Below are 13,686 nucleotides of genomic sequence, written 5' to 3' on the forward strand. Positions count from 1 at the left end.
CAAGTGAGCGGCGAGCGAGCTCTTTTTCGTTTGGCAAAGGCGCAAGCTCGGCGCGCTCTCTTTAGTGCACCCGAACTGCCGGCCAGCTAAGCTAGCGCGCAATGCACTCTGGTCTAGTGACATCGGCGTGAGATAGGCCATGTTCTATTCTCGCGCCGGCCACGCGAACGTGAGCCGAACGCCACCAGTCATGCTCACTGCACGAAACGCTAGACTGTATGAGCATCCACTTTTCACAGGCATAGCTGCACTGCGTCGTGCATGGTGCGCGTTCACGCCATGCTGGAATATGCCCTTCACACAGTGAGATACCAGTAGAGATCAGTGAGGCTGGCGCGCCAATTACGCATCCGCGGGCGCTCACGACAGCACGCGTGCGTACTCAGACGCACTTCTCCGACGCAGCTCTTCTCCCTCCCAAACTCTGTGTGCCTCGATGCGCGGGTCCTCCCTCCCAGCGTGCGTGCAGCGAGGCCCCTTATCGAACTTGGGCACTCCATGCGGTCTTGTGGAAGGCATGGCAGTAGATGGCACTTGGCGGTGGCACGGCAGAGGGCGACAGCGACACAGACCCATCCCGTTAAAGGCTACTTACACTCAATTTTTTATGCTATACCTAGTTGCTGACTATTGCTACGTGTTCTTGGCATCATGAAGTATCATTTAATAACATTGTCGTGTTCCTACGACATCTTCAAGCTACCTAACCCACCGTTTCTTTCTAGGAGTGGTTACAAGATACCCAGATCCCAGACAAGCCATATCTGCCTGAAGTAGACTAAGAAGACCATGTCTCCAAAAAAAAAGCAAAGTACTGTAACAGTATGATCAATGAAGTAATTACAGAATTCACATTTGCTCTTAAATACAGCAGGAATAAAGAATTAATAGCTCGCAGTAACAATGTAGTGTAACAATTGATGTAGCAACAACATGCAATTCCTTGTTTCAAAGGTAAACATTCGGCAGATATCTGCTTGGTAGGGAACAAATAAATTAAACTACAAAGAAACTCCAACTAAAATTTGTTTTAATTAAAAAAACCTGACGTTTTGGACCCCGACCGGCTCCTATATCAGGGGTGATATGGCTTGAGGCGTAGCAGTGCTTATATGCGTTTTTTAACGCTTTGACAGGTGTGCAGACACTTCTCGCAGTTCTTGAGAATAAACGGCAGAAACGACAAAAAATTGATGTCACTCGACATTTTTTGGATGTGCCAGGATTCCAAAAGAAGCTGCCGCCGGTGGTTGTTTTATTGCGATAGCAATTATATGGACACTTCAAGCGAATTTCTGCCGTCGGCGTCGCCGTAAGGTTCCGTATAAAGTCCAAGGGCGATAAAATCGTCGCCGCGCGCCATATGCGCTAGTGAAACCGGGTGGGGGACGCGCGCTATCACGGAGAGTGAACGCACGGCGAAAAGCAAACGCGACTTCCGTCGCGCGAAAGGCCGTGGGGGTATGGGAGGGAGGGAGGCGGGGCGACGCTGTGCTGCGGCACCAAATGCGTATCTTGCAACCGGGCGCAAGGGAAACTGGCCACTTAATCTCCCACGCGAAAGGAGGAAAGCGGAAAGGCAGCACGGGAGGGAAGGGGGGGGGGGGCAGCTTCTACTCTGCCAACAACTGCGCTTGTACTTTGCCCGGCTGCGGCGGTCGCCCACACCATCTCTTAAAAGCGATCTCCACACAGCTCTGACCTTTGTATGCGCTGTGCATTCGCCGCTCAGTTTCCGTTGAAGCGACAGACCGCACGAACCTTCGCTCGCTGTGGCGGCTGCACTTGCTGCTAGCATTTTGACAGTGGTTGTCTGCGGTCATTGAGTGTGATCTATTCATGTTTGCTTGTGCGCGCTGACACGCTTGTTAATTGAGTTAGTAAGCAAATGTGTCCAAGTTTATGCAGCCGATAAAACTACTATCCCTACTCCGAATAGCTCTCTACTAATTTGCGATCGCAATTGATGCTTCGCCTTTCGGGCGAAACTGCGACATTTTTTTCTCTCCAAGATGACGGCACTGCCACGGCTAATTTGGTGATCAAAAAGCTCGCAGCGTTCTGCCACAGCATTTCATTTTTGTGTTGACATATTCTTTCAGGGAGATCTTTAGTCTCGCCAATATATGACGCAGGGCATTTGGTGCAAGTAATCTTGTACACAACGCACTGCGCTTTTTGATAGGACAGTGGCCTTTTAGACGAGGGAGTAGGCATCCAACCTTAGAGAGAGAGGCCTGTTAGCGCCGTCAACCCCTGCTCCTCACAGCACACGGGCTAATCTCTCGCTAACTCCTCGAACGCGCCACATCGAGCACGAGGGGCTATGCAGTGCACACGAGATGCGGCACTGCGCGGGTTCGATTCGCGAATCAAATTAGTCGAACATTCACTATTTGATTCGATTCACGATATTCAAGTGTTCGCACACCCTTAGTTATAACCAATAATGTGGCATGCGACACAGTGGAGTAAGCGGTTCATTTTACCCGTGGAACGCACACAAAAGTTCACGATGCTGCAGCTGGTCATTGTTATATCCTATGTATTGTTAAACCGGCATTGTTATAAGCATGTTCGAATGCATTCCTTTAAGGCGGAAAACAGAAAGGCTACACAGCACAGAGGCCCACTTGGAAAAGATGAATCAAGAAATCCAGTCGGCAGAAACATTCAACTGCCCGACATTGAAAGAGATGTCAGATCGAGTCACCTCTATCTAGGAGGGCTTCCTTGCCAGGCAGTTCATTGATCTTGAGGTCACCAAGCTCCTGAGCTGGCAGTGCTGACTTAGAGACTTCCTCCTCGAATGCCTTCTGCTGCTCGGGTGGTGCTTGAAGCTCACCGTGCCTCGTGAACACTCGCGTCACGCCATCACTGCGTAGAAGTGATTAGAAGACATTCATAAACACACAGAGCAGCAGATAATTCTTGATAACAATGTTATGCTTACTAAAGTATCAGTATAAATTGAACTGCATACAATACCGAAAATACTCCAATGCATTATTTAGTTTTCAATTTTACCTGCATTAGTAACAGAGGTTTCAATCAGACTCCACAATGTTCCCTTGGGACTACTCCATGCTTTAAAACCGGCTACACTACGATTACGCGTTGCACTTCCATGTAACTGCGTGTAAAAGGCATTCGTTACTCTTTGCGTTTCAATTCATGCTGACGGTACATTGTTTTACTTTTCGCCCGTGACCGTTCTGTGCTGAATTATCGCCGTTATCAAGTTACAGCTCAGAATTTTTTTTTAATGTTGCTGTCTATTCTACAGAAAAAACAATATAAGTAATCATACCATGTGCACAATTGCCTAAGCACATGTACTGCAGCACATGGAGGAAGCTACGGTAGCTAGGCTCGTGAGTAGCTAGGCTAGACGCGCGTGCGAGGCGGCCATTTTGAAATACCGACGGCTATATGGCAACACAGATTTAGGGCCGTACTCGATTCTAACACAAACGCAATTTTTGGAACGGTTTTATCGGAAAAAAAGTGCGCATTAGATTCGAGTAAATACGGTATTTGTGACTTGAGGGGAGCGTTTGCCGTCTAGGTTGACTGCCGAACTTCCAGGCAGCCTCACTGTAACCGGTATTTCGTGTCCCGCAACTGCACTATAAGCGATATGCGTATACATAGAGTGCTATGGGAAAATTAACGGGAGTCTGAAAAGACCGCATTATATCCGGTCCTGCACTATAAGCTGTTACGTTATAAGTGGTCTATACTGTACAAGGCTAGCGAGCGCGACTCACGAGATCAGTTCTACATGGCAGCGGGGCAGAAACACACACAGCTCTGCTTCTCCAGGCTAAAAGCAGGAAAAACTGGGGAGAACTCCAGACAGATGCTGCCATCTGTCGGGCGGCCGGCGAAGTGGACGTGAGAGTCTTGGAGGTACTGATACCTTACAGCAGTTGCTCACGCCAACAGCATAAACAACTATTCAGTCATCTACGCAGTGCTGAAGTACCCCGCAGCTGCCTCGCCTGCATGCGCTCTTGAAAAAGCAAGTTTACAGAGGAAATGACAAATAATTCTAGCACAAGTGTCTGGTGCAGAGCGAAATCTTCGCGCTACGGTTTGCGAAAACCTGACCGGCACTTCCACGGCTGCCTGCTCTTCTTCGTCACTTGACGCGGAAAGCTCGTAACCGTAAGTGGTAATATTTCTTGTCAAGTTGGAATGGTCCTCGTCTTCAGACGTGTACTCATCGCTGGTAGAGGCACCAGAACTCGAACCCATGCTCGCGATGACGGCATCGGCGCGCTTCGAATGACCGCGGCCGGCCGGCCGGCTTACGACGAGGGTGTCGTGACATCACGCCTTCCAACTCCCACGGGTCGGGCGGCGAGGCACGCGCTCACAAAAACACCAAAAATAAAGCCATCGGCTCAAAAATGAGCTAAGTGACTACTTCTTTTCGGTGTAATCACACACTGAGGATTCATTTGCAGTATTTTTGTAAAATCTTCAGATTTTGAGTCCGTATCCCTTCAAGTCCAATTCAAGATGGCGGCTTTCTGGCAGACATTCCGGTATCTTTCTGCATTTCTGTCCCTCTGTCACTCTCCAGTAGGATGTGCGCAGTAACATGAAGTTGGCGAGCTCCGAGATAGTTCCGCCATGTGCTGTATATTTCTAGAAGCATATTTTCTCATCTCCCTCGTTTGCTCAGTCTGGGTTTTTGTTAGCATGCTGCCGAAGGCACCGCTTTGGGGCGTGGTTGCGCTATGCATCACAAAAAACTACTCACTGCGTTCGTTTTATAATATCCCAGAAAAAAAAAAAAGAACATTGAGGGTGTGTCACCTCCGAGGTTGTGTCGGACACACAAAAATTTACTTGTTTCATTTTTTACACAAAATGTCGCAAGTCACTTACACTGAGGGGAACCAGCACTGCCAGAAGAGCAGTACAGGCACTTCCTAACACATGTAAAAGCATTATTCCATTTTCAAAACTCTGACATGGCTTGGCTCAAGGCTTGATTTGGATATGAGCAGAGCAGTTTGACAGGAAATGACAAAAGCACTTGGATATTATCATAGAAATAATCTAACAATTTAGGAATTGTGAACTGCATGAAGATTGCCTTGATAAACAAAAGTTTCAGCTTCAGCTTCTCTCTTATGCCAGCATAGAATCACAATCATGCTCGCTTATCACCTCTTCTAGCATAGGGCTACATGAACAAATCACAATTACAGATCGTAAGATTCTTACAAAAATTTTGAGCATTTCGCGCGTTACCACTGCAGGATTGTGCACTTGGACATAAGCTTTGTTGCATTAATGAAAGAAGGTGCCATAAATATATGTTGTCAATCCCTTCTAAATCATAGTTGCGAGGTTCTTGAAATCATCTTAGCTGATCACAATGTCAGGGGCATCCACATCTGACAAGTACAAAAATCTGTACTGCTCATCCATATGTTCAATTCACTAAGTACAAGCCACTTCTTGCAAGCCCATAAGAGCCTACTGGACTGTGCCATAGTGAGCATACCGACTACAATGCGAATAGTGTATCTTTTTAAGGTGACTGTTTTTTACGCACTACTGACTGCCACAGAGTTATTGCTTGGTGTAAGACGCATCGACATGTGTCGGAACTTTCCTTAATATTGTTGCCAATCGTGCATGACGCGAATAGTAGTGTACATTCGGAACATCTTGCCGCTATCCAAGCGCACAAGTTAAGTTCGTTAGATTCGTAACTCAGTTTTGGCACTGCCTTGTTCTTTAGCCACTTGCCATTTAAAAAAAGAACCCTACGCAAGAAACAATATAAATAAAGAAACAGCACACACCTGTACTGCGGGAACCCTCACCTTGAGCCAGCAATGATGTCTCCATTTGCTAGGCAAGCTACTGACCACACCGACTGCGCTGGCAGCCGCAAAGTTTGGACACAGTCCCCGCTACAAGACCAGACACGCACAGTTCGGTCTTCACCGCACGTCACAAACTCTTCCGTGCCACTAGGCGAGTCGGGAAGCGCACAGACGGAGTAGATGAAGTTGGTGTGCCCCGTGTACACGCGTAGGCAGTCTCCAGTGGCCGTCCAGTGGCGGATGGTGTAGTCGTTGGAGCCCGAAAGAAATTCCATCCTGGAAAGAACGGCTAGGCTGCGGACGCAGTCTTCGTGACCTGTCACAATGCAGGAAGAGGGAAACATTTACACAGTTTGACAATAACTCATGGAAGTTTTACTGTACTTAACTGAATCTAGGCCGACAGCTTTTATAAAAAACATCATTTACGAAACTATACTAGGTAGGCTTAGATTCGACGATTTCGTTAGGAGCTGTTGGAACTGGAAAAATAGTGCGCCGGTATCGCCTATGCCAGGAGACAGTAGAGTAACCATTACTATCCGGTACCACTATCTCACAGTACTACAGCTCACTGCAACGACATTCCATTTTGACCACACTGAATGCATGTAGTGCAGGTACAATGATTGAAATTCGAAACTTTGCTTTTAGCGAAACACTGACACAATGGCACCGAGGAAATGGTGCCAGTACACTGCAGCCTACAGTGAGCCGGTGAAAGTGCGTGGCTGTGGCTGGTGCTGACATTTATTAGCTGTTTTGCATATGTGCGGGCCTTGAAAATTGTTGCTTTGGTTATAGTGCGGTACCGCTTATAGTGCGGATATTCGCGACTCCGGCGACTTACGTTATAAGCGGTCAACACTGTACAAAGACTGCACAATGGTCATGTCACAATGCTCCAAGGTGACACTCTTGGAGGCCCACTGCTTAGCGTGATCCTTAGTGGTGCGTGCTCAGGCACAAACAGAAAAGGAGGTTACATGAAGTTTGCCAAAAGAGCATGGAGGTTACCCTGCATTGCTTCAAAAAAATTTTTTGCAAGCCGTTTTTCTCTGTGGGGAAGGCGAGCCTTGAGCTATGAAGCTCAGAAGCAACGATGACTTGCCTGCAGATCATTAAAGCACACTGTTAAAGTGCAGTCAAGTGAGGCTGACATCGATTAGGATGACTTCATCAATGGGGACGGCAAAGCCGATGTCACAGAATCATGCGTGGATGCAGGCATCGTTCATGAGGTGGAAAATTTTCTCAGCAACGAACAAGATGAAAAAAGTGAGGAGGCTGAATCTATACTACCATCTTTACCACACCAATCACGGTAAATTTAAGTTATGTAACTTTGGTTAGCGATAGGTTCTTATTAATGACTGCTATGTTATGAACATAAAAAAGCAAGTGTTGTTTTAATATCTCGGTTAGATGCCAGAAACAGGACCTCCATATATGTGGACAATGGGACCAACTCCTTATGCTTGATGTGATAGAAAATGCTCTTGTTTGCATGAAAGAACAAGTGAAGATGCAACATCATATGGTTGCTCTTCGTCATCATTGACGACACAACGGCCTATGTCAAATTAAAGTCAATTTTCTTAAAAGCTGGGAACAAGAATAGAACTAAACCACTTCCATGCCCTTCTGCAGGCAACCAACTTTCTATTCAGTATGAATAATTTACGTAATCATTTCGAAATTAGGTTTGTAAAGGTTTGAAGCCAATGCACAATATAATGTACAAGGGAATCTCGGGAGGATATTCTACAATGAAACGAACGCCATAACCCAAGGAATAGGCCTCGAAAGCTTCGCTCCCAAATTCGCAGCCTGGCCACTGAACCACTGTGGAGAAGTAGATGCAAAAGCAAGTTTGAAAAGGACTAAAGGACTCACCAGTGAAGACCCGCTCGCACTTTCCGGCACGCCACAGCCTCACGGTCTTGTCAGCCGAGCCGGTGAGCATGAGCCCCTGCTTGGGGAAGATTTGGACTGCCCAAACTGGGCCCTGGTGCCCCTCGAGGGTCAGCATGCACTTCTGGCCAAACCACACGCGTGCCGTCTTGTCCCAGGAGCCACTGAGCAGTGTGCCAAATTGACCTGCCGCCAGGGCGCAGACTACAAAGGGGAGGAGACAGAACATGGCACAATAAGATAGTTTTAGCTTGTCTGTATACGTAATGACTGTTCACAGAATGCTCAGTTACCGTGGGCACAAACGTGAGCGGCTGGGTTGGTGGTACCACCTAGAGGCGCAGCTTGTCACGGAATTATTGCGCAACATGGAATTAATGCTGTAACTGATCATATGCTACTTATCTGATGTAAAATGTCGGCAACCATGTATCGACACCGTGCAGTCTTTTTTGCTTTGATGAGAGCGCCCATGAAGCACAATACCGTTTCACATGTTGGACAAAGGATCACAAGATGTCGCTATCAGCATTGTTACTGCCGTCTACGTTTATCGTAACCTGGTATTTCTGTAAAGAGTAGAGAAGCTAAAGCTCTCCAATGCCATGCATGCCAGATGGAAAACAATTTTTGGGTGCCTTTGGTATACGTATTACATACAAGTAAACCAAAACGAAGTGCTGTCGTTGCTCACAGCTGTGTGTGGTTGTAAGTACCTCCTTTTCTTCACATTTTCTTTTCTTGCACTACTTTAAGTTTCCTAATGTTAAAACAAATACGGCAAGTTTTCATTTGGACAACTGTTTATTTATTTTAGTGCTTTCACAATAGACAAGAAGGACAAATATAAGCACTTCACATTTTCTTTTCTCGAGTTTTTAAGCATCATTACGAGTTCAATAGCCTTCTAAATGTGCTGCAACTCGGTGCACATGCATCTAGGTGAATGGGCATGTCAGGCCTACTGAGATACACCTAAACAGTAAAAAAAAAAAAAAAACGGTCTAATAGCATCAACTTCCTCTTTCCCTTTCAAAGCCAGTTCTTACAACAGCAGCACGGTTATAAAGTCCCTGCAGAGACTGCAAGGTGCTTAGACCAGAACCTGCGAGGTCCTCGTGATCAGAACTAGAGGGTGATGTTTCTGCCTCCTTAAAGGGACACTAAAGAGAAGCACTAAATCAGTTTAGACTGATAAAGATTTATTTAAAATCAATTTCCACTTGATTTTGTGTTAACAAGAAAAAAATGAAGGTCCAACTTGTATCTTTGAACTTTTGTGCCCCAGTGCTGATATGTCAGTGCAAAACCACGGATTTTGAAGTGTTCTTTCATATTCTAGCCGTTGTGGCTCGGCAAAAGCTGCAGCATTATAAAACATTTGTCGAAACTAAACTAGGATAAGCAGCAGCTATATAGGATCCTGGCCTCAAATTACTCATAACAGTTTTAGAGGCGGTACAAAAAGTGCATCGCGTTTCATTCTTACAAATTATGATCACACCGTTAGTGTTACAGCTATGAAGGACACACTTTCCTTACCAAGCTTTTGCTGTCATAGAAAACATTTGTGCCTGTTTATTTCCTAAGATTTATCACAATTCATTCCTTAAGGATAGGCTACTAACAAAACATTCCTATAGTTCTACATGCATTGATTACCATCATGAAGCAGGTACAATTTCATTTTCAAACACTAGGATGTTATAACTCATTTGTTCCCAGTACATGCTCGTATTGGAATCGCATTCCACACAATGACGTCGCCGTTACAGATATGAATGCTTTTAGAAGTTCTGCTATGAACCTGCTTTGTTGATAACTACGGTACCTAACTGTAGCATCGTTCCTGTTATGGCTGTCAACTGTATTGTACTGTTTCCATTGTTGCTGCGGTTGTATTGCATTTGTTAATATTGCACCCACTCTACTCTCTAATGCCCTAGGGCCTTGAGGGTAATTGAACAAGACAAAAAAGAAAGGGGGGGGGGGGTCTTGAAACTTGCTAAGTTCGGTCTTCAGATTTCAGAATACAGTCAACCTTTATAGATAGCAAATTTAACTAGGCCAAAGCAGACGAAGTCAAAGTCTATGACATCATGGCAAGCTGATGCAGAAACTTCAAGGCGGCGTCATGTGCCCCCTTCCGTTTTTAAGTTTTTTCGGTCTTACCAAACCTCTTCTCACTGTATGAATTCTTTTTTCTCTTCTTTTTTAAATTTTAGGATAATTTCCCACCACAGCTAAACTTTTCATCTTTATTGTCCCTTTAAAAAGTGTTCCCTTTAAGATTTTTATTCTTGAGATAGTTCTTGGAAGCCCGCCAGCACAACAAGTGGCAGATGGAATAAAAATTTACGGAACATACTTTCTTTAGAGTTGATTGGAGACGTTAATGGGATCTATCCCATTAACAATCTATCCTATGATGGGTGTGTAATTGGTTATACGTTTTTATATGTTGTAATGAGTAAAACATACTAAACTAAATGGCACATATCCAGTGGCACAAGTTGGCATCAAAAAGGGGTTCATTGAACAGTGCCACGCACATAGCTGGTGGCATATTGACTAAAGTTGGCATGAAAGGAAAACAGTTAGATCCGGACACAGATATCAGAAAGTGTATGAAGTATCTTAAGAATGCTAATCACATTAAAAAGCTAACGCAGGAGCACGCATATGTTCCCTTCCAAACATTCTCTGAGCACTGAGGAGACGAAGCGAAGAGGTGAAGATGGCAGTGTTCAAAGTACAGCACTACTTTTTGAGGGTAGAGAGGCTCGAGAGATGTACCATTTCCACTATGTCCCAGCAGCCTGTACAGGGGCTGTGGCGAATCGGGGCTGAAACAGTAGATGCTGCAGTCATTGCTGCCCACTAGGATGAGGCCGGACGTGTATTGGTCCGAGGGCGGCACAGTGCACACACTTGACACGAAGTTGCTCGGCCCCATGAGGCACTGGCTCTCGTAATAGTCGCAGCTGCCTCTGCAAAAAGAAGAAAAGAAATCGGGCCTCTGACAATCTCGCGTGGCTGTTTCGTAATGTCTGTGCTGCCCCAATCGAGCATCCACGTGGTGAAATCATGCAATCCTTGATTCAGCTTGGCTTTGTAGCGCAAGAAACCGCAATTCGGTAAAACTGCAATGGATACTGCCTTAATAGCCCAGAAACTCTAAAGATGTCAGTTTCTATTTCTAATACAAAAAAAAAAGAAACAAGAAAAAAACCTCTTGTGGTTATCACTTCCTTGTAGAGTATATGCAAACGTAGGCAAAAAGAAACATGCCAAAAAGAAAATGAATTTCACAGTGTAGCGAGTGATTTTTTTCATCATGATGAAATACTATTTCAAGGAAAACACCAGAGGGCACATCAGCAGCTGCGACGGTTATGCAAGAGCTCTGTGGCCGTGGTTCAGTGTACAGAACTAGCAGAATGAAACACGTCACTTTACGGCTCACAAAAATGCATGCTTCTGTTTCCACTGTCTCCGGTTCATGTGACGATGTAATTTTGGCTCCCATGCTTAGATCAGAGTCCGTACCACCTTTAGCGACCAAATGTGTAGTGGCTTCATACTGGACTCTCCTTGACATTGTGTTCCACTTAAAAGCTTCCCCATCACATTTCATTCAACGAGTACAGTTCAAGGTGAGTGCACTTGCACCTTTGAATGGACTCGGGTTGATGTGGAAGTCTGCGCCTGGCCCAGTCTATGGGACAAGTATCGTCTTACACTTGTTTGTCTCGTGCTACGACCAGTATATTTCTATTGGACATACCAGTAATGTACAAAAGCCCAACTTCAAACCAGCGGCAATGTGCAGATACTACTATTGCACAAGATTAGACTTTGCAGTCGCTGCCTCGCATTCTAAGTGACAGTATGCTTTTGTTGTACTGATTTATGCGTACGGGTTGATCCTGCATAAGGTAGCCCTCCGATCCCAGCTGCCCTTCCTGCAGATCAAGGAAATCCTTCAAGACATTCTGTGCAACTGTCCTCAATACACTATACAGAGACGATCATTCATAATTGCGCTAGCTTGCCTTTATCACAGACCATTGTTGGAACAAAGCATTTTGTAATGCCGACCTCAGAAGCCACTACAGCAAAGGGCGACAAAGACACTGCTGCAGTTTATAAGGACAACAGACCTGTGCAAGCAGCTGTAGCCTGAATCGGTGTTCACTGTTCTGCACGTGACGCTGTGGTGTGATAGTGTGCGGTGATCGTGACTGGCTGTGATTGCGTGTCTGTGCTTTCCGTTTCTCTATGCTTTATTTTTATACCTCCCCTTTTTACGTCCCCCAGTGTAGGGTAGCAAACCAGATTTTCCATACTGGTTAACCTCACTTTCTCTTTCTCACCAGAAATGCAGAAGAGAAATCACAGTTATTCATCAACACATTTTTCCCCCAATTTATTTGCCCTGAAGGCTCATAAGGGTATTACATAGAGTGGGAGGATAAAGACAAAAATCGATATCATAAGAAAAAGCACCAACAAAGCAGCGGAGAAAGTAAGCAGTTGTGCCAGGATGTTCACAAGTCTGCTGATAGCTTTGTCTCCATATGAACGTGTAAAGGCAATTGCAAGTATGTGACTTCCTACCTAAAGCTTTCAAGTCTGAGCTTGAATTGATGTTGCCATGGCAATTGGCATGCAATAGCATTTTGCGACGGTATAGTGTTCATCTACACCAACACTGACAAGGCACACACTAAGCAGAAAAATAAGAATGAAAAATAAATTGTATTTGCGTTCCCAATATTGCATATACATTAATGAACCAACCTTCAAACTTCAAAGGATTTCAAAGGAACACTACGGGTAAACATTTATCCTATAGAGACAGGCATATATTTCCTAAAGACCTCGTAATGCTTATATTATGTCAAGAGATGCTTTTGATGCAGACAAAATTGTGTATAAAGGTGCCATGCCATTCTACCGCAGCTCGGATCACCAGGAAGAACTGCAGTGATTTATGTAGGAATGCTGCGCGGTGTAGGTAATCTAGGTGGTCATGCTCTGCCATGTGCTGTCTCCTCTGAGTCGGATGTCTGGACACAGAGGGCGCTGCCATGCCACAAATTGTAGGGAACTTACATGTAATTGCTGTTGTAGGGCAGTAACAACGAAAGTTTTAACCGCTATTCGCCACCAAATATAGCGGGCCAACATTTTAGGTCCTTATCTGGTTAGAAATTTGGCATGCATGGGTATAGCCATACACACAATGCCTGTTAAAAGTTTCATTTCGTTATTGCAAAGCAACTGTGGTAACAAAATAAAGAGATGGGTGTGGAGAGCAAGGAGACATTTTTTTCATATCGCCCCCATCACAGCCAGCACAGCTTGGATTGAACTCACAACCTCGACTTCAGCAGCACACCATAGACAATGGGCTACTGTAGTGGGTACAACTCAAGTTGATGTTCTTTACTAACATGGTTTGAATTCTATGCAAAGCAATTTTTTTGTGTAACATTAACCTTACAATGTCTTGTTCCAAGTTCCATTTTATTGTATTGCACTATGCATAATGTTCTTCAGGCCTTTTGGCCAAGCTACCAGACGCTGCATGCCCTTGCTAAACATTGTGCTCTTCGGAGTCAACCTGGATTGTCTTAGATCTTCCGTTCTTCCCTCTGACCATCCAGCTGTGGAATGCCTTTGATGGGGTTCACTGCTTAAATGACATTAAAAAGATTTTTTAAATAAGTTGTGCAACTATGCTGCAAGTTAAAATTTGCATCTTCATTGTATCCTGTGGTGCACTGCACTTATTTTGTATCCATTCTTGCTTTCTTTTGTACAAAGGCAGCAGTATGTGTAAATAAAATGAATAAATGTTGCACATTTTTTGTCATGCTATTGCTACTCAGCAATGTTATTTTGCACATTTGGA

The 13,686-nt window shown here is 44.9% G+C and overlaps 1 protein-coding gene across 2 annotated transcripts in view; it reads right to left on the reverse strand.

Annotated features, from left to right (window-relative positions):
- The window catches only part of LOC119433130 (phospholipase A-2-activating protein), a 71,544-nt gene that overhangs the window by 21,391 nt on the left and 36,467 nt on the right, over positions 1-13,686 (reverse strand). For both annotated transcript variants that reach the window (XM_049659167.1, XM_037700266.2), the window contains exons 2-5: positions 10,563-10,756; positions 7,749-7,970; positions 5,850-6,168; positions 2,714-2,877 (exon numbers count right to left, since the gene is read on the reverse strand). In XM_049659167.1, the coding sequence (XP_049515124.1) occupies positions 2,714-2,877; positions 5,850-6,168; positions 7,749-7,970; positions 10,563-10,722 (865 nt within the window). In that variant the 5' untranslated portion in view covers positions 10,723-10,756. The remainder of the gene's footprint in view (positions 1-2,713; positions 2,878-5,849; positions 6,169-7,748; positions 7,971-10,562; positions 10,757-13,686) is intronic.

This window comes from Dermacentor silvarum, chromosome 11 (assembly GCF_013339745.2).
Source record: "Dermacentor silvarum isolate Dsil-2018 chromosome 11, BIME_Dsil_1.4, whole genome shotgun sequence".
Lineage (NCBI taxonomy): Eukaryota > Metazoa > Arthropoda > Arachnida > Ixodida > Ixodidae > Dermacentor > Dermacentor silvarum.